General features: G+C 51.5%; 1 protein-coding gene and 1 long non-coding RNA gene across 2 annotated transcripts; one reads left to right on the top strand and one right to left on the bottom strand.

The window, feature by feature from the left end:
• Positions 1-2,050: 2,050 nt before the first annotated feature.
• On the top strand, positions 2,051-19,989 carry colgalt2 (collagen beta(1-O)galactosyltransferase 2). The gene is made up of 12 exons (XM_039735562.1): positions 2,051-2,440; positions 11,764-11,874; positions 11,948-12,065; positions 12,145-12,279; positions 12,357-12,561; positions 13,010-13,129; positions 15,113-15,189; positions 15,269-15,375; positions 15,460-15,592; positions 16,075-16,202; positions 16,285-16,491; positions 19,526-19,989. Exons 1-12 carry the CDS (start codon positions 2,136-2,138, stop codon positions 19,800-19,802), a joined length of 1,923 nt encoding a protein of 640 aa, XP_039591496.1. The 5' UTR covers positions 2,051-2,135; the 3' UTR covers positions 19,803-19,989.
• LOC120514921 lies at positions 18,248-19,518 on the bottom strand. Its single transcript, XR_005630545.1, has 2 exons — positions 19,226-19,518; positions 18,248-18,653 (listed from the first exon to the last, which is right to left on the bottom strand). It is a non-coding gene; the product is annotated as an uncharacterized LOC120514921 (long non-coding RNA).
• Positions 19,990-20,549: the final 560 nt, after the last annotated feature.

Below are 20,549 nucleotides of genomic sequence, written 5' to 3'. Positions count from 1 at the left end.
TGGTCGCCATTGACAAGGAACGAGCAGAAAGCTGGGATTGTGAGCCTGCTGAGGTGAACGCCAGGAAAAGCCAAAGTGCTGGCATTCCAACCAATGAGATTTGTGTTCCACATAGAGGCGCCCAATGGGGGGTGGCAGAGTGTCGCTCTCGTTCAGGGTCCTCAACTTGACATTTACTGAGGGTCCTATTTAAGGCACCCTAACCCTAATGCTGTGGCATTTCAAAGAGTCCGTCAGGCTCGTCTGTGTAGTTAATAGCTGAGAGGTCCAGGGGTCTCATCTGGGGGCTTCTTAGAGGTCCTCAAGGTCCTCCCAGTTCTTCTCGGTTTCAGTCCTAACTGCACTTCCCCTTTTGTCCCCCGGTGTCCTCCAGTGTGGGATTCACCATCAGCAGGATCTAAGGAGGATTTTGAAGACCTGGACGAGGTGCCCACGCAGTCTCCTTTGCCGAAGACAGAGTCGGTCACAGAAGGACGTGTCCTCAAGTCCCATGATGCTCTTGGCTGCTCTCCTGCCCTTGTGCTTCTCCGGTGGCTAACGTTTGCTCCGTTGTTCTGGACTGTCTCTTTTGTGACGTGTTTGCTGGAGATTTGGTGTCTTGATTTTCTGTTGTGGACTTTGTTTTTGTTGGAGCTTCCATGTTCTCCTTGTGTCCAGGTGGGCGCAGCTCGGTTTCCTCTCACAGTCCAAAGGCACACAGCTTAGGTGGACTGGTGTTGCCCCTGATGTTCTCCCCACAATGGGCTGGTGTTCTTTCCAGGGTGCAGTCCTGTCTTCTGCCCAGTGCTTGCTGGGAGAGGCTCCAGCTTTCCTCTAAATCTGCACTGAATAAGCAAGATATGGAGGTGGATGATCCTGATATGTGAATGATCTGACGAAAGCCACCTTTCTTAAGAAATAAGTGGCAGCTCTCCATTGTTTGCACTGCTGAAGAGTACAAGGAGAATAAAATGGACACCTTTAGCTTCTGACTTGCATAGGGGACAGTAGGACTCTGGGGACCCTCAAAACTCGACTTGAGGGGATTGGTGAGCTTGTTGGGCTGACTGGCCAGTTCTCATCCAGCTTGTTCTAAAGAGCCACAGGTGCCCACCATGGATTGAACTGCCCCTGCCCTATCCCCTTCTGGGGGCACACATGGGGGCTGCCCTTTGATTCTAGTGGATGTATAGGGTTGTGTGTGCCCATCTCATGCCCAGTGTGTATGTTGCCCCTTCCTGTTTTCACGGTTCTCTTCACTTTGAGAACTCATTTGTTCGGTCCACAGTTCTATGTGCTGCACCCTTTATGTCTTTTTACTTATGTACTTAAAGTGCTGTTTATGATGGGATGCAGTAGGGGATCAGCAGATCAGATGGCTGGACATACGATCTGCTATTCCATTCAATTCACTTTAGTTTATTTTTTTTATAGCGCCCTTCATTGAGAGCGTCCATCTTCCTAACCCACTTATGACAGGCAGGAGCGCGGGGCAGCTGGAGCCCACCCGAGCAAGCATTGGCCACAAGGCAGGAACAACTGCTGGACAGAAGGCCAGTCCGCCATCACGGGGCAAACAAACTGGAAACTGGAAAATAATGGAAAGCCATCAGGGGCCAACTTAGCATCAGCAGTCCAGCTAAGCCACATGTCACCAAACAGGGACACAGGGAGAATGTGCAGACTCCACGCACGAATGACCCGGGTGGCCTAATGTTAATATACTTGTCTGAAATGAGCACATATAACCAAGTCGGATTCGCTTAAACAAAGTGGTCAGAAATGGAGTAACGTAAATGGCAACCCATCGCTGTGCCTGCGTTAGTTAATCGCTAAACTCAGCAGGTCGGCCTGTAGCTTTGTGGTCTGATCTGCGCTCTTATTTATTGATTGATTGATTTATTGATTTGTATTTAATGATCGCTCAGTCCCCTCCCCGCCATAGGCAATAGGCTATACAATAGCTACTTCGGCTCTGTAGGGGGGTATAAAGATGCCCGCCCGCGTGGGTACAGAAAGGCGCTATACGAAGCAGGATAGCATACCGCCCCGCCCACGTCACACCCCCCAACCCCACTCCGCCTGGGACACTCTGCCGCCCATGTGCCTCTTCTTTTTGTTTTTTTGCCGAGGCCCGCGGACACATTCCTGTCTACATGCAGGTGGCACCTGGGCGGGCTCTCCCGCCTCTCCACCTCCGCCCCCAGCCCGAGTCAAGCCGCACGCCCCCCTCGCCGAGACACAGCACGATGGCCACAGGCACCGCTCTCACGCTCGGCTTGCTCCTGCTCTCCGTCGCTCGGGGGCTGCGGCCGGACGATGCCGGGCCCCCGGCGGAGTCGCCCCTGCAGAAGCCGACGGTGATGATCGCGATCCTGGCCCGGAACAGCGCGCACAGCCTCCCGCTCTACCTGGGCTGCATCGAGCGGCTGGACTACCCGAAGGAGCGGCTGGCGATCTGGTGAGCCCCTGCGTGCGCGGACGTTCGCTCTTTCGCGTTCATCTTCTTCCTCCGCAATGTCTTCTCCGTCCCCCGTTCCCGAGGCTGATGTCCCCCGAGCCCACCGGTCGGAGCTCGGCGCTCATCAACACCAGCCCCCCTCCGCTCCCCGCTCGCTCGCTCGCCTTCTCCACATTCTTGACGTTTTAGTGTTTGCTTGCGAGGTCAGGGGAGGGCGCGATGGTCACATGGAAGTGGTGACTCGGAGTGACCTGCAGGCGTGAAGAGGGCCAGCTCACCGAAAGGCGGACCTTCCGAAAAGAAGGTGAAGTTGAGCAGAGCGCCGCCACTCGCATCCGCTCCTGCCCATCCAAAGCGACTTACAGAGAAGCGGCGGCTTTAAAAGGTCAGAGCCGCGGTCCCTTCGTGGCTCTGTTGTCCTGTCCGCCCCCCTAAAACCCCCACCCCCCGCTGCTCCAACGCCGCGCTCCGTGCCGGTCAGAGGGTCCGGGCTGCAGTTGGACGCCCCCCTCGAGCGGACAGCACCTGCTTTCGCCGTGGACGTTGAGCTGGAGCGCTGCCCTTGCCCTGAGTTGGCCCACCGGAGCGCCCAGCGCTGCCATGCACACAAAGCGCCATTCATTCGCATCATCAGAATGGAGATTGATGTCCACGCAGCGCTCTTCACAATGATTCATTCATTCATAGCATCTGAGGGCCTCAGGAATTCGAGATGGCAGTGAGGAGAAGTCGGCTCACATGACTTGTCAGGAATCCCTGTCGAGCCCCTGGAAGCCCCTTGACTGTGAGCAGTCACATGTGGGCACTGTTCTACCTGTGCCCACCTGGCCCATCCGCAGAGTGAGCGATGGACGGCGCCCCCAGGAGGTGCAGTTACTTCAGCAGTTTAATTAGCAGCAAATGGCCCAGGAGCCAAGCTCATCATCAAAGCGCCGCCAGCCCAGCGTGGCATTGAGCACCTCATTAAAGCTCTGCCCGCTGCTCTCCACAGGGTGTGTGGCTCATTAATCGCTAATGAGTCTCACGTGGCAGCCAGTGCCTGCATGACCTGTCCTGGGCTGTGCTCACCCTGCCAGGTAGAATATAGCGCCTTTCATCACTGCCCCCATCTGTCCCTCCTGCTAGGCACAGTGCTCTCTCTGTCCCCTACTGTGGCATCTCCTGCTCCCCCTCTTCCTGTGCTTTTATTTCCAGGGAAACATGAGCTCCTTTCACACGTGCGACCCCAGGAGATTCCTGGCTTGAGATCATTGGGAACTGCCTGTTCATTCACAGTTCCCATCTTATCCCAGTTGCATTCTGCTAGACATCCACTCCTCATCATCCTCACCTCATGAGGCCGGTGATGTTGTGTCGACGAGGTCTCCATGACGGTTTGTGGGCTTACACATCTGCCTGCTAAATTCCAGGGAGTTACGCTATGTTGACAATCCTGGGATTCTTCAGGCCGTTCTGTGCACTGGACCTACTGGTGAACCCCCAGGGAGAACCTGCATGTGTCCAAAGAGTTGTGGGCTCACCTGTAGGATTTCCAGTCCATCTTCTGTATCTTTGTATTGCTCCCTTTTTTATCCGTGGAGTTCTTTTCTTAAAATTAATCTTGTAGAATATCCTTGGAATTGTGACGCTCATCTTATTCGTTTGATTGAGTTGGGTGTTGGCTGTAATTCATCCATCCATTTTCTAACCCGCTGAATCCGAATACAGTGTCACAGGGGGCTGCTGGAGCCAATCCCAGCCAACACAGGGCACAAGGCAGGAACCAATCCTGGGCAGGGTGCCAACCCACCACAGGACACACACAAACACACCCACACACCAAGCACTCACTAGGGCCAATTTAGAATCGCCAATCCACATGTCTTTGGATTGTGTGAGGAAACCGGAGCGCCCGGAGGAAACCCACGCAGACACGGGGAGAACATGCAAACTCCACGCAGGGAGGACCCGGGAAGCGAACCTGGGTCTCCTAACTGCGAGGCAGCAGCGCTACCACTGCGCCACCGTGCCACCCGCTGTAATTCATTGTCTTTCAATAAAGGGGTAAAAAAAACTGAAGTCCCTTGGAGGGCAGAGACAGCTAAGGGGGTGTGGTCTGATCACAAGGGGCGTGGCGCTAGACCACAAGGTCCAAAGCATCCAATATGATGGGGGTGTGGTCTGATCACAAGGGGCGTGGCGCTAGACCACAAGGTCCAAAGCATCCAATATGATGGGGGTGTGGTCTGATCACAAGGGGCGTGGTGTTAAATTAAACGACCTCCGAAGGATCAGATGGAGGGGGCATGGTCTTCCTGTCGTGTACATTGGAATTGGGGGAGGAGCTCATTTAAGGCGCTTTTCCACTGCATAGTACGGCACAGCACGGTTCAGTACAGCTCATCTTGATTCGGCTCAGTTCGGCTCGGTTTGCGTTTCGACTGCAGTTTAGTACCGCTTTAGAGTGGGAGGGATTATTCACGTGTCGTTAGAGTTGCGCCGCCTCTACTGCCGTGACACCGTGGAACTTTTACAACAACACGCAGACAACGACAACACTTTAGCTCAACGACGCGCAAGGGTAAGCATCTAAAAAAAGCACATCACTAGCTAACTTTTATCACTGTTGCAAAGCATAAAATGATCTTAACTGCCAGTTTAACATTAAAATGCTGATTCTGTATATTACACATCTTCCACATTTTGCAAAAAAATCGCCGCAACAGACCATCTGTTTGGACATTTAACCGTGCTTCAGAGTGGTGGGATGTGATTGTTCCCGGTTTTACAAACACTCAGTGGCTGGAGAACTTTCGAATGTCTGAAAAGAATAGCCAGTGACGCAGTAATGACGATTTTCTCCGGCCAATCAGTGACCAGCAGAGTTTACACGTCACGTTTTGGTAACGGTTCGGCGCTTGGAACCTCGGCTGAGGTGGTACTAAAAAAAGGACCAGGTACCAGGTACTGTTACCAGTGGAAAACCCCCAAAAGTGAGCTGAACTGAACCGTGTCGTGCCGTACTACGCAGTGGAAAAGCGCCATTAGTGCCTGTGTGATTCCCAGTGAGGCTCACGATCTCATGGAACCCTGGGCTGAAAAGGCGTAGTGTTAGCGGGCAGAAGGTCAAAACACAAGCAACGTGCTCAGTAAACCTGGTGATGATATGTCACATGTGCAAACGAAACTTGTAAAGACCTGACGCTGATGAACGAATGTCACCCGAAAGGCTGAGCAGGTCACCAGTTGGGTCAGCGTGTGTCACAGGAGACAATTATCAGTTGTACAGCTTCTTGTAGCTTTGTCTTTGATTGTCATTGTTATAAAACGTCTTCTGTAATTCATAGATTTGGAACAAATACGATTAAAAAAATCAAATAAAAAACTCGTGGACAACTCCTGTAGCACTAGATGGACGTAAGCTAAGAATCACACACAGAACTTGCATGAATATCCACAAACTTGAGAGCCAATGGTAACACGCCACCATCCTAAATGCCAGTGAAGTACACCTGAAGTCGTGTATGGCATCTTCCAGCTGCCATCAACAAAACCCAACGCACAACACGAAGGTGCCAGTAAAGAACCAATCACTAACCAATAAGAAGTCATCAGACATTAGCACCGCGGCCATCCACACGCTGCACACACGTCTGTCTTTTCTGTTTGACGTAATCAGCGTCCCTGCCAGCGAGCCGCTCAGTTCTACCACTTGGTGGTTCAGTGGTGCGACTGGCACTTGGTTCTAAGTGCCATCGAGTCTGTGGATAGGCACACCTTCATGCCACATACGAGGATTGGGTCTTCAGTCAGGTGCCAAATCACTGATCGCTGAAACACTGGAGATGATGGCTCTCCCTGATGATCCTTCTCCTTCCATGATTGGTCCAAACACGAAAGTCAACATTTTAATCTCCTCCAATACCAGCTGATGAGTTATCTGGGCACAGAGTTAGTTCTTCACCAGCACCGTAATGCAAAGCCGTTGGTTTTCTTCCCCTCTTGGATCTTCTCACATTTCTGCATTCATCTGTGCCCTTGAAGGTCTCGTCTTGGTCCTTCATGGGGATTTCTCAAGTGCTGCTCTTTCCAAAGCAGGCTGAAGTCCGTCTGTGTTTCTACTTCTGCCCTGTCAATGATGTCATTACTGACATGTCCAGTTGCCTCAATCCTCGGACTCTTCACGTTAAGATGCAAGCTCCTTCCCAGGCTCTGCTCTTTGATCTTAGTTCTTGACAGGCCTTCCTCTAATTTCCTCACTCGTTATTTTTTTTTTGCTGGTTCAGAACATAATTTAAACAGGTATGGTGAAGTGAAGTGTGTGGCTTTGTTAGCCATCTTTCTAATCCGTTGCCTTTCTACTCAACACGTTCAAACTGTTGCCTGTTGATCGATGAAAATCCTACACATAAGAGAGAACCGTCCGATGTTCTGGCTCAGCCATACTTCTCAACGTGGCCTCGAGGTCTTCACGACTTTGAGCCAATGGCCTCATATCCACGGTGATGTCTCTCGTTCCTCTCTCTTTTCTTAAACTGCTCTTCTTCTTCCAGGTCTGCTCATACTCTCCCTCGAGTGATCTTCAGAGAAATCCTACTAGTGTGTGGAATCGGCAGAGTCCGCCCCAGTCAGTGTAGTGGTGGTGCAAACGCAGGCCCAGTCAGCTGGTCAGGACGGGGTCCTTCTGATCTCCCAGTCGAGTCCTGTGAGTTAAGTGGCGGCTGATGTCACACTTGAGTGGATCTGCCATTGGCGCCCGCTGCTTTGTTCTTTGGCTTTACCGTCGTCTTCTTCCTCTTCTGTCTCCTTTGGTTGGAATGGTCATCGATCTGCTTGATCGTCAAGATCTGATGACTCGCCGTTTTCTTCACACCGCCCCTCGAGTTTTTTTCTTTTGGTCATCATTTTTGATTGCGTTTTGATTATTTTTATTCCAGGGTGGCACTTGTGTTTTCTTTTTTTGTGTGCCTTTTAATGGTCACAGAGAGCTTCGTTTGTTGAGATGTAAATCAAGGATCAATATGCCTTCTTATCGGTTTTAGAACTGTTGACTCTTAAAAGGAGTTGCTTGACATCTTGTTGAAGTGGCTTGGCCAGTGTAACAAAAGGCGCTATATAGGCACCCGACCTGACACCGATTCACACTGGAGGCACGTATACAATAAATAAACTCGTATTTTTCTTCAGCTGGAGGGCATGTCTTCCCCGTGTCCCCCAGCCACAGCACAGTCCCAAAAAGACGACCACACAATGTAAAGCTCTCTCCTTCGGCACCACCACTCCTCCAAGGCAACCTCGTCCTCCTCCAGCTGGTCGCTGGCTCCTTTTATTGGGCACCCCAAAGTGCTCCAGGTGCTTGATTGCTGACTTCCGGGTGTGGCGAAACCAGTGCCCAAAAGGGGCCAGCAGCTCCTGCTGCAGCACCCCCTGGCGGTGCCCGCCGAACCCAATAGGGCTGCACCAAACTCCAACTCCCATGAAGCCCTGGGGAGTCCATGGCACCGCTGCAACCCAGGGAGGCTGCCATCTAGCGTTCAGGGGGAGATGTTGTGTTTCCCATGCACATGAAGCCCTGGTACATATGCTGCAGGGGCCATCCGTCACAACAGACACAATTGTTTTACAGGCGGCTGCTTTTGTGTTCTTGTGGCCTGCTTGTTTCTCACTTTCCTTGTTCTCTAAGAAGCGAGGACGCTGTGAGTGTTTGAGGGAACTGAGTAATGGGACCTGCAAACCTTCAAGGCCCTTAAACTTACAGAAAACTAAGCAAGCTGACGTGCCAGCGCATAAACACTTTAAGCATGTAAACATTTCTTAAATGGCATTTCATTTGATATTTTAAGGCTTATGAATGTTCTAGATGATCGAGTTAATAGCAAGCTGCGTGGTGCAGAGGAGTCTAAGAGCTGACTATGAAAATGGCCGTCTGCCGGCCTCCAGCTCCAGCAGCTCGGCTCCTCTCAGCTCCCAGCGGCACGGCTGCCTGTCACGTCAGTCTTAGGGGATTCTGGTGTCTCAGAGGTGGGTCATCCTGGTCCTAACGTAATGATGAGGGCTCATCCGATGTTTATTAGCTGAAGATTAGGAATGTAAATGATGATCAGGTGATGGTCGCCTCCAGACCTTCGAGTCCTAATGACCATCATGATTACGAGGAGTTTACAAGGGGAGGTGACTGTTACGAGATAACACGTCAAGTGGGTGACGAGAAATATGAACGGCATGGGGATGAGCTGAAATAAAGACGAGCCGTGCCCAAACCAGCGGGCTCACTTCATGAACTGGGACGGCACACATTCTGAAGACTCTGCTCTGCTCGTTTCTCACTGAAGGTTTCTCCACAACAGTTTGTGCCTGCTGGCCTGGCTGCTGCTCCATAACTGGTGACAGCTTGGTGCCATTTCCTTTATTAATAACTGACTGTGTAAGCCCAGGGTCCTAGAAAGTAGAAATCATCAGAAATAAAATTGAAATGCAGAGACGTCAGGTGATTGAAAGGAACTCCTCTGGGCGTCTCTCTCTCTCCTAGGAGGATTCGTTTTGCTGACGCGCTCGCCTCGCTTGTGACTTTGACTTTCTTCGGAGGCTTCCTTTTGCCGACGTGCTGTGTATCCTTAGCCCGACTCCACCTCTCACTCTCGGGCCGGACAGACAGACAGACACACACACTTCCATGCGTAGATGCGTAGAGCAGTTGTGACAACATCAGGCCGCCCACCACACCAGCTCATCAGTTATTCACTTAACTTCTCCAAAATATCATCAGGTGGGAATCTGAAGGTGCCAGAGGCCTCCTGTCCACTCCACCACTGGGCCACGTAGCACACGTCTTGAGTTCTCTGTCGTTTGTGCCCATCGGCCCTTAACAAATTCCCATCTGTGTTCCTGTTGAAGAACTCCTTCTGTCGTGATCTCCATCACAGTCTGAAACTCTTCCATTCGGTTCTTCTTATTAACACGTCAGACGTTTTTCTCGGTGCACTTTTGCCTCGATTGAGTTTCGGTTTATTTTGGTCACTCGTGTTCCTTGACTAGAAACTCTCTGCCGTTCAGTGGTCTCCATTCCAGCAGGCCTACTAAAGTGTGGATCCCTCAACGTCTTGTAGAGCCCTGAGCTCGTTTGTCCCCTTTACGTCTCGTCTTGTCCTTCCTCTTTTATTTTCGGATTCCCTTTCCATGTATGCGTCATTGTCCTTCTCATCTTCTCGTCGTGTTAGCGTTCTGCCTTTGCCGTCTCTGCGTTTCTGAGCGGTTTACAGAGTTTCTGTGCTGATCCCTTTTCAAGGACGGCTTTCTTGTTGTCTTCTCGACTTGTCAGGTGCCAGCGTGTGGAGATTTAAGGCTTTCTGGTGGTGTGTTTGTAAACTCACATCTCGCCCTCTCGCTCAGTTACGACTTCAACACGAGTAGCCGATGACGTGTTGTGGTTTGGTGTCGGTAGGACTTTTGTTCGGACATTTCGGTTTTTCATTTCGGAGGACACACGTCCCTCATTCGTGTTCAGAGTCAGAGTGTTTCCTATGTATGTGGCCTTTCTGGGGCGTTGCCAGTGCGGTGCTATGCCAGGATGATGTCAGCCTTGGTTATGCGAGGTTGAAGATATGAACAATTCTACTCGGTGCCTGCCATCACGATTTACCGCTAACACAAGCTGCCTCACAGAATAAGAACTAAGATGGCGTGGCATGCGGTTTGATGACGTCTCGTCGTCTGGTCTGGTCTCCTCCATTTCTCACGCTGGTTTACCTCTCGTCACATCGCTGAGCGTTCCCACTGATGCAGCAGTTGAATTGCCGTGTGCTCCACTTGTCGCCATGTCAGATTTCTTCATTCTATCCAATGGCCTCACTTGTGTGCCCAGCCCCATTTCTCAGCCCCTTCTTTTTTATCTCCACCCTTTGCTACCAGCAGTTGGCACCTCTGTTGTCGTCAGTTTGTGTTTATTTATCGTCTTCTGCACTTCTTGTGATCGGCTCAAACTAAATGACGGGTCATGGATGTCACGCACAGATGAGATGAAGCGAAGGGCTCCCCGATGGCGTGGCACCTCATTACTGTTCTGTAATGTAATGCCACTTGCTCTTTGTCTTTCACTCACAACCTGGCATAGCAGGTGGTCATCCAATGCCCGTCGAGCTCTGTGTGTTCCACTTCCAGCTTTCCGCACCCCACGTCCTTTAGAGTCTCCTTGAAGTCCCCCAGGCCTCGGCTCTTTGCTGGCCTGCTCATTCTACTGTCCTCCCTATAAGAAGTGTGTGAGTCCGTCAGGTGCGGACTCAGGTAGGTCCCATGAAGGCAGGTGGCTCCTCGCCTCCATCTGGCCCATTTCTGACCCGTTGGCCCTTTTTCCAAATGGCAGTGAAAGTGGTCAGAAAGTACAACCTTGCAGGATGCGGCCATCACAGTGATCTCCCACTATTGGCTACAAGTGGTGTGTTGGTATTCTGGGATGTGGCTGGACATGTGGCGCATGGTGAGAAGTCTGACGGCAGCTGAGATGCCACAGTGGTGTGTGTCCTGTGCCATCTCACTGTCACAATTCAGGCCTCACATCCTGATCAGACTTGGATGACATGGCAGTTTTCAAAGAACAGCGACACGGTGCCATCCAATAATGGCACTCACTGCTTGATCCCCCCAGTCATCCCACCCTTGAATGTTAATTTTTTGCCTTCTCCACCAGGACTTTCTCTTTTCTTTCATTCATGCCATGTCTACCGACTGTCACTTGTGGCTCTCGGTTCTGCAAGCCTCTGGTGAAATACTATCATGTGCCAGGCTTCAGCTATCACCCATGCCATGCCCAGGGAAGGCCAGACTTGAAGAGCTGAAGTCTTCCCGACAGGTGCAGTGTCACCTTAATAACAGGCCAAGCGGCACTCACCTGCCTCAAACCTGTAATTACCAGGGAGACGGGCGGCAGACTGGCGAGTCCTTTGATTTTCATGCGTCTTAAGTGACGGGAGACATGGGCTGTAAACAAGGCCTTCAGGCAGAGGGCTTGGGTCAGACTGGCACCACTGCACAGTAGTGCCCATTACATAGAGGGAGAGCGTGCACTTTGGCGCTGGGCATCTGTGTGAGTGACACTTTTGTCATGTTGTCATGTTTTGTAATGTTAGAGTCAGGGAGTGGGCTGAAGTATGCCCAGTTTCTGACTGGCACCGCATAAGTGTCAAATCGGCACTGGGTTCATTTATGAGTACCAGCAAATAAACAGCCTGGCACTGGGCCGAGCTCTGAGATGTACTGACCATACGCTGCCACAGAGGTCATGGCACAAAGGTGCCAACTTAATGCAGCTACGGTGCTGACTTCAGATTGTCACATCTCTCCCTCTGCAGGGCAGCAAGTGACCACAATGTGGACAACACCAGTGCCGTGCTGCAGGAGTGGCAGAAGAATGTCCAGAAACTGTACCACCACGTGGAGTGGAAGAACGTGCAGGAGCCACGGTGGGTGGGCACAGTGTGGGGTGGGATGGGTCCTGCTAATGGGGGGTCCTGTCTGACACCCGTGTCTTTACAGCTCCTACCCTGACGAGTCGGGGCCCAAGCACTGGACGAGCTCACGGTTCAAGCAGGTGATGAAGCTGCGCCAGGAGGCCCTGCAGTCGGCGAGGGAGCTCTGGGCCGACTACGTGCTGGTGGGTGTGACAATCCGCCGCGTGGTTGTACCACGCTGGCCGCAGTCCCGCTTTCTTTACCTGAGTGCTCGTTGTTCAGTTTGCAGATGCTGACAACTTTCTGTCCAACCCCCAAATCCTGAATTTGATGATTTTGGAAAACCGTACAATAGTGGCACCTATGCTGGAATCTCGCAGCCTGTACTCCAACTTCTGGTGTGGAATTACCTCACAGGTGAGGGCATAGCACCAAAGGGCACGGCCATGGGGGCACTCAAGGTCACTCACCAGTCTCCTCTTTTCTCTTTGAAGGGGTATTACAAGAGGACGCCCGACTACGTGCCCATCAGGGAGTGGAAGCAAACTGGCTGCTTTGCAGTGCCCATGGTCCACTCCACTTTCCTGATTGACCTTCGCAAAGCTGCCACACGTTCCTTGGCATTCTACCCACCTCATCCCGACTACACCTGGGCCTTTGATGACATCATGGTCTTCGCATTCTCTGCCAGGCAAGCAGGTGAAGGTCCAGACGAGTGCAGGGGTTGGCGTCAGGTAGAGTGGACCATGGTGGCCAGACACACAGCACATGTATCTGATGTCCATATCTGGCTGGCACGATCTCTTCTAACTGCTGGCTCTCATGCCACTTCCTGGAGCCTCTCACACTCTTCTCTGCTTGTTGTCCTCTTGGCTCCTCAGAACTGCCTGAAAGCCCAGGGTGGTCTCTGATGACGTGTGCCAGTAAAGGCAGATGAGCCTTGGGGCCCTCATTAATATAAATGACTTCCTGTAACACGAGACATCAAAGCAGCAGTTTGGGGCACCGCTGGGCAGCAGAGCTGCTCTCACTGGGATGCTTTTGAAGTGCAGCCTGCTGTCGTGGTAACAGGCCAGAGCCGCCCGATTGGCCAAAGTGCTGGCTGTGTGCCCTGCTTGACCACTGACCTCTGTTCATGTCTTCCTAGGTATTCAGATGTACGTTTGTAACCAGGTGCACTATGGGTACCTGCCTGTTCCTCTAAAACCACAGCAGACCCTTGAGGAAGAAGTGGACAGCTGCATTCACGTCCAAACTGATGCAATGGGTAAGTGCTACCCAGGTGCCACGTACCATGTGGCACCTCACCTCCGCTAACTGTCCAAAACCAGGTGACATAAAGGTCTGCAGAGGAGTTCTGAGGAGTCACTGCTGGTGTCATATTGACCGACCCAATCATGTACTTGTATCTTGGTGTGTCCAGTAGCTGTGTGTGTCCTAATGTGCTGCTTTAGTCGCGGGCAGCCAACGTGCGCCAGGAACAGCAGACAAGTCCAGTCAGCCACTTGGTGATCCCACCAGTGTGTGCCTGTCAGCAAAGTGAGCCCTCTGGTGGCCACCTAAAACCAAACACAGTAGTCTAGTGAGCCCTCTGGTGGCCAGCAGGACACGCAAGACAAGCCCTCCTTGATCTCAGGGTATGTCCTCAGGGGTTCTGAAATTCAGTCATGGCACCCCGCTGTGGCAGCAGCTTCCACTTTCTTCTTTGAATTGGACTCCTGTATTAATTAGGCAAGCGCTTACTTCCCACTTGGTGATTTTTAGATCCATCCAGAGAATTACTTCTCAACGCTTTGAAATGACTTCCGTGTTTTATGTGTGGTGCCTCCTGACTCGCCCGCCCCACATATGGCACACCAGTCAGTCCATCTTGATATCTAGGTAGGCAAGTCAAGCTTCTTGGCCCTTGAGACTCCAACAAAGAAAAAACACATTTAGACCATTCTGGACAATTTGTTTGATAAAAAAATAAACCAAAACTGCAGGTGTGCCCACCAAAAATGGTGAGGATGCCACATGAACGGACCCCCTAATGGCGTGTGAGGGGTCAAAGCTTCTCCAATTCACACAGCTTGGAAAAAATGAAGATCGGTAATATAGGCGTGCGGAGGGTCTTGTCTGCTTTTGCGCGGTTAATGAATACGATCAGACGTCTGACGTTTGGCTTTTACTGGTGGTCTTAGCCCTCCAAGAGTCACTTGCAGAAGGTGAAAAGTGACACACGTCAAACACAAGCTGTGGGCTTTCACTTCAGACAATTGATTATGAACGTGTTGTCATGTGATGGCGAGCCCCCTATGGACCCCCAGCAGTGGGTGAAAAATGAGACCAATACATAGACGTCCATCATCTGAGTGGAGGCACAGAGTTGAATCGCGGAGTCGAAGGGCGCCTCGCTGACGCTGACAGTGGCACCGCGAGCGGAGCACCAGTTTGGACGCTCAACAATTCAGTTCTGTTTTTAATATTCTAGTCATCTGCGGTGGGCTGGCGCCCTGCCCGGGGTTTGTTTCCTGCCTTGCGCCCTGCGTTGGCTGGGATTGGCTCCAGCTGACCCTGTAGTTAGGATATAGCGGGTTGGATAATGGATGGATTGATATTCTAGTTATTTATTGGTTTGTTTTTTTGATTTTCTAGTTATTTGTTTATTTGTAATATTCTAGTTATTTAGTTATTTATTATTTGTTTTTTTATTTCCTAGGAAGCACACAGTTGGGTTAAACTAAAGCAGCTGCTGTCCTTCGTCAGTTAGCGTCACTGGCTCTGGTGTCTGATTAATAAAAGTGAAAATCAAATGAAACTCTAATGACATTGCAAGACATACACACTCGTACTTCTCGCTTTATTCTGACTGTAAATCTAACAATGAAGGACTTTTTGAAATGCAGAATAAAGAGAGCAGGACAGCTAAATAAGCAGTGAGACCCAGTAAAGGTACAAACAACTGACTGGACCCAAAAGCCAGGACTGAACTTGTGTGGCACTCTGCTGGTCTCCTTACACACAGTGTGTGCCCCCCAGTGGTCTCTACTCTTAATGCGTGCCCTCTAGTGGACTGTGTGTTCGAGTGTGCCCTCTAGTGCCCATTTTGCCCACACGTCCTCTATTCCGTGTCTGTTCAGCTCTCTTAATGTTCTCCAATGTGCAGCCCTGCCAGTCCAGTGGCCTGTGACAATGACAGTAAGCTCCTTTTTTTTTGTTTTTATCCCTGCCTGGCAGGACACTGATGGGCTGTCATTTTCTCTTTCAGTTGATCGCCCACCCATAGAGCCCTCGCAGTATGTCCACATGCCCATGGCATCACTCGACAAGGCAGGATTTGATGAGGTAACAAGATGCTGTCCCTTTGGCACATGGCCTGGCACTCTATGCTTCTTACTGGCTTTCTCTGCCATCTTATCTTCAGATCTTCCTGATCAACCTGAAGAAGCGCACTGCTCGGCGAGACCGAATGCTACGCACGCTGGCCATTTTACAGATTGTTCCTAGCGTGTTGGATGCTGTGGATGGAAGGTGGGCTCTAGTAGGAGGTGGTCCATCACTTTGGCTGACAAATGCTGATGACAGAGCAATAACATCGTCACCCCTCTCTTACAGTGCTCTGAACTCCTCACAGCTGCAGGCGATGGGCATCGACATGCTTCCTGGCTACGAGGACCCCTACTCTGGCCGGGTGCTAACCCGAGGGGAGATCGGCTGCTTCCTGAGCCACTACCAAATATGGAAGGAGGTACGCGTTAGGTGGGCTGGGAGCTCATCATTCAGTCCCCCCAGAGCTGTGGGGTCAGAGACTGCATGGGGGACAGACGGCCAAACCTTAGCCCACCTGCGCAGAGGACGGCGAATCCACGGCCCCTTCACTCCCTCTCAGTAACACAACACACAGTGCTGCACTCATGTCACTCACACACCTGTAACACCTGCCAACCAGTGCCCAAGCAGTGCCAGTAGGTATTTGCCCATCTGCTGTATGCCCACTCAGTCGTACCACACAAAGTCCCTCTCACTGCCCTTCTGAATGGACACGGTGACGGACTCTGATGGTCACACTCGCCGAAGGCTCTTTTGGTGCTCTCTTCACATTCGCACCCCTCACCTGGCAGACACTCAGACTGGGTGTGTTTGCTGGATGTGAAGATGCCCACTCATTCATTTTTTTATCCCACCACCAAGCTAGGCAGACTAATGACTGGGTGCCCCTTTTCCTCACAGGTGGTGCAGCATGGTCTGCAGAGTGTCCTGGTACTGGAAGACGATGTGAGGTTTGAACCACAGTTCAGGAAAAGACTGACGAGCCTGATGTCAAACATCCGGGAAGCCCAGCTGGACTGGGACCTGATGTGAGTCTCCATTTTGGACGTTAGCTCTTGCTTTGTTCTCCTCTGCCCATAGCCTCACGGCTTCTCCTTGGCTGCGTTGCAGATATGTGGGGAGGAAGCGCATGCAGATCAAGAAACCTGAAAAGTCTGTGCCAGCTGTCCGGAACCTGGTCGAGGCCGACTACTCCTACTGGACGCTGGGCTACGCCATCTCGCAGCAGGGGGCGCTCAAACTCCTCCGGGCAGAACCCCTCTCCAAGATGCTGCCCGTGGATGAGTTCCTGCCCATCATGTTTAACAAGCATCCTGAGTGAGTGACTTTCTCTTTCTGTCATTTTTAGGGTGTTGACGGAGTGATGGGATTGCAGCCGACACCAGTGCTGACACACACACACACACCTCTGCCAAAGGACGGCCCGCGTTACGTTTAAAGCAACTGGTGGGCACTCACGACATTCTTGAACATTCGAGGAAAGGCCCACTGAGGCAAACACACCCGCTGCACTTGCATCGAGCCCACGGCAAAATGCCAACGTCTTTGGGATGGGCAGAGGCGGCCTTAGGGGTGTGTGGGGCCACACGGGGCCGATTACGTCAAACGCTGTTACCGGTGTGTGTGGACTCTAGAAACTGCACCGGATCTTCTCATTATGGCATTCAGCTCAATGTTTATAAGATAACACGCGGACTTTATCAAAAAATAACGATTTAATCAATTAAAAAAAGTGCAATTTCGTAATTCACGACAATACGACGACAGTGCGAAATACGATGCCTGTGAAAATCAGCAGGGCCTCTTCTAGAAAAAGGACCCAAATTACAAGTCTCCTCGGAGTCTCGATGTGCAGGATGTCATGTGTGTGAATGAGAGGAAGGTCAGAGGAGTGGTGAGGATGAGGGGAGTAGAGCTGGCAAAGGCGGAGGAGTTGAAATACTTGGGATCAACAGTACAGAGTAACGGGGAGTGTGGAAGACAGGTGAAGAAGAAGAAGAGTGTCAGGAGTGATCTGTGACAGGCGGGTATCAGCAAGAGTGACAGGGAAGGTCTACAGGACGGTAATGAGACCAGCTGTGTTATACGGGCTGGAGATGGTGGCACAGGAGGCAGAGCTGGAGGTGGCAGAGTTAAAAATGTTAAAGAGTGGCACTGGGTGTGACGAGGATGGACAGGATTAGAAAGGAGGACATTAGAGGGTCAGCTCAGGTGGGACGGTGGGGAGACAAAGACAGAGAGGCAAGATGACGTTGGTTTGGAGGGGTGAGGGGTATAATGAGTGAAGGGTACTAAGGATGGAGCTGCCAGGGAAGAGGAAGGCCTAAGAGGAGGTTTATGGATGTCCCGAGAGAGGACATGAAGGTGACGGGTGTGGCAGAGCAAGATGACGAGGACAGGAAGAGGTGGAGACAGATGATCTGCTGTGGCAACACTAACGGGAGCAGTCGAAAGAAGAAGAAGAAATATTCGGACATGTTTATGGCCTACAAATAAAATGTGAGTTTCAGTGTTTCGACAGAAAGTGTGAAATTAACATAGATGATCATCATGAAATCTCTCACCGGTTTCCAGGTTTAGAGACAAAAATCCACTTTTCTTGCCTTCCGATTGGAAAAGTCATCGATGCCATCTTTGTCGTCTATTCTGGATCTGCAATGTCATTTTCAATAGTTGGGATCGCCAGACCGCAGAGCCCGTCTTGAGACGTAGTTGATCTATAATGGAGAATATAACTTGACAAATCCGCTCAATGGGACACGCGGACCTCAAAAGTGGGGCCCCCTTAGACCGAGGTCTGGGACGGTGGCCCCACTTGCCACCCCCAAACGCCACTCTTAGGGATGTGGGAGAAACACTGGAGACCCTGCAGAAATCCCACGCGAGCCGCAGCCGACTTGGGGAGTCCACACTGGGGTGACAAAGCCACTCACAGTCACCTCTACTGTTTTTTAAATCATACCCTACTTGTTTCCATTCAGGTCCGTAAGGGGGAGTATTTCTGACAAAATGAATAGATACACAAATAAATAAGAAGAACTGAATTAATTGTCACAAAAACTATTCTTGACGCTCATCTTTGTATACATTTAATTCTGTTTTCATTTGTTTATTTCATTGACACACCAAGCAACATAAAATACGCCTGGAGATGAAAACTGTCACTTCACTCATCAAAGTCAAGGGGGCGGGCTCTAGGAAGTACTGCGTTTTGATTGGTGAATCGTTGGTACAGCAGACTTAATGAACCCTTTGGCCATCGAGTGGAACATTTACTGAAGACACTCCAGCAGCAAAGTCCTGTCGATGAGTCGCGGCCTCGCACGTCAGTTTCTTGTCCTCTTATTCGATGTGCGCGATCAGAGCTTTGGGCCACCGGAGGATTCACTTGTCACAGCACAGGACTTGCCCTCTCAGCTTTGAGAAGTGAAAGTGACACTTTGTATTTCAGGGCTCAGCTCATGTTGCAGGAGGCGTCACTGAAATAAATACATGAAAACAGAATTAAACACATAAAGAAATGAGCAACAAGAAGAATGTGTGTGCCATGTTCATGTCACTTCACTGCAATAAATAAAGGTAGAAATCGACAGCCGTTTGTGTGTCTGAGCCCATTGTCACGGTGTACATCAGTCCAGAAATAAAACACAGGCTGCGTGGCATATACTGGGGACAGGGGCTGTCATGGGAGGGGGCGACCCAAAGCCAGCCCTGTGGGAACTGCAAGCCCCTTCAGGCCGGCGGCAGGGGATCTCGTCGAAGAGCACAAGTACAGCAACAGCTGCTTAACTAATCCGGATAAGATCTGCATGAATTTGCTGGGGGTTTTGTCACATCGTGGGGAGCTTTTTGCCGTCCACGTTGAACTTCCAAAGACAGTTTGTTTAAGGCGGGAACTCCGGCTGGTAATTAAATAGATGCGTAAAGAATTGATAACCAACTATATTTCGTGGCCCATTTCATTATTTATACTCACACTTCATGTTGTTCATTTGTATTTATCGTCACGTTTCACTGAACTTTTTTATTTTTCTCCTCCATACACACTCACCCGCCTGACTCGGACGCCGATTGCTTTCGAGATCCCCGGTGATGCGCTGAGCAGTTCGCCAGCCACGACCACACAGACGTGCGTCACGGAGCTCCGAGTCTGAAAAGTAACGCGAGCCAACGGTCAGACGCGTGTCCGTTTAAATAGCACCGCCTGTCCTCGTTGTAATCCCGTTGGGTTTCCGCGGGCTGCTGCGAGGTGACGTCACCGACAGCCTCTCCTGTTCGCGCGCGCGCGGGCCCGCGTCCTCCCGCCCGCCAACACGCGCCCACTTTCTGATTGGCTGCCTCTCTCTTCCAGGGTGAAGTACCTGGAGATGTTCGAGCCGCGGGACCTGAAAGCCTTCTCAGCGGAGCCTCTGCTCGTCTTCCCGACGCACTACACCGGGGAGCCGGGCTACATCAGCGACACGGAGACCTCCACCATCTGGGACAACGAAGGCGTCACGACAGACTGGGACAGACAGAAGTCCGGCAAGATGCAGCAGCAGGCGCACATCGGCTCGAGCGCCCAGAACAGAGAAGCCCTGCAGACGCAGCCCGTGGGCGGCAGTGCCGCGGCCCGGGAGGAGCTCTGACTGGTCAGCGGTCCATCGGACTTTACTGCCGGCCGCTTGATTGTACATAGAGAAGAGTGCGGGGCCGGCAGTCAGACTCGTACAGTTACGGGATTTGCTCAGGGATTGATGGCTACTCGGCGTCGCGCGTGAAAGCAGCAGCAGCAGCAGCAGCAGCAGCAGCAATTAAAGTAGCTTGTGAAGCCACGGCGCCGCGTGAGTGTTGTGTCTTTGCAGGGCCGACGGCAGGCCGAATCTCACGCCGCGAGCCTCGTGCCTTCTTAACGGCCTGCGAGGTGAGGCCCCGACTGTCCTGCCAGACTGCGACCGGGCCGCCCCCGCGTGTGTCACTCATGAGTTTAAATATGAAGGGCATTAGTGCAGTGGGTCGAGGCCGTTACTTTAAAGTGAGTTCTGCACAAGGATACACTTGTTAAGGGGGGCTTCGACACAAACGTCCTTCTTCATCCAGAGAGCCACGGCCTCCTGAAATTGGTAACCAAGTGGCGTGGCGGACAGTGGGACCTTCTTATGGAGGAATTAAGTGGATAGGATTGGGTAGCCTTGTTGGGCTGACGGGTCTGTTAGTGTCGCTGATCTAATTTAGCGTCCTTATGCCTGAACACCAAATCATCAGTGTATGGTGTGAGTGTAACCGTGCGACTGTGTATACGGGAACTCGTGGTGTTCATTTCGCACTGGCCATTTGGCCGTGACTGACCCCTCCACTGCCTGAATATGGATGAGACCCCAGAGTCGGGCTCTGAG

This window comes from Polypterus senegalus, chromosome 14 (assembly GCF_016835505.1).
Source record: "Polypterus senegalus isolate Bchr_013 chromosome 14, ASM1683550v1, whole genome shotgun sequence".
NCBI classification, from domain to species: Eukaryota; Metazoa; Chordata; class Cladistia; order Polypteriformes; family Polypteridae; genus Polypterus; species Polypterus senegalus.
The sequence above is the reverse complement of the archived record's forward strand: the minus strand, read 5'-3'. Positions and strand labels throughout refer to the sequence as shown.

Bases quoted from the DNA above. Each gene is read 5' to 3' on its own strand.
- colgalt2 (XM_039735562.1), top strand. From the start codon at position 2,136: ATGCAGGTGGCACCTGGGCGGGCTCTCCCGCCTCTCCACCTCCGCCCC. The intron at 11,875-11,947 runs GTGGGTGGGCAC...GTGTCTTTACAG, and splicing joins AAGAACGTGCAGGAGCCACG to CTCCTACCCTGACGAGTCGG. The intron at 12,562-13,009 runs GTGAAGGTCCAG...ATGTCTTCCTAG, and splicing joins ATTCTCTGCCAGGCAAGCAG to GTATTCAGATGTACGTTTGT.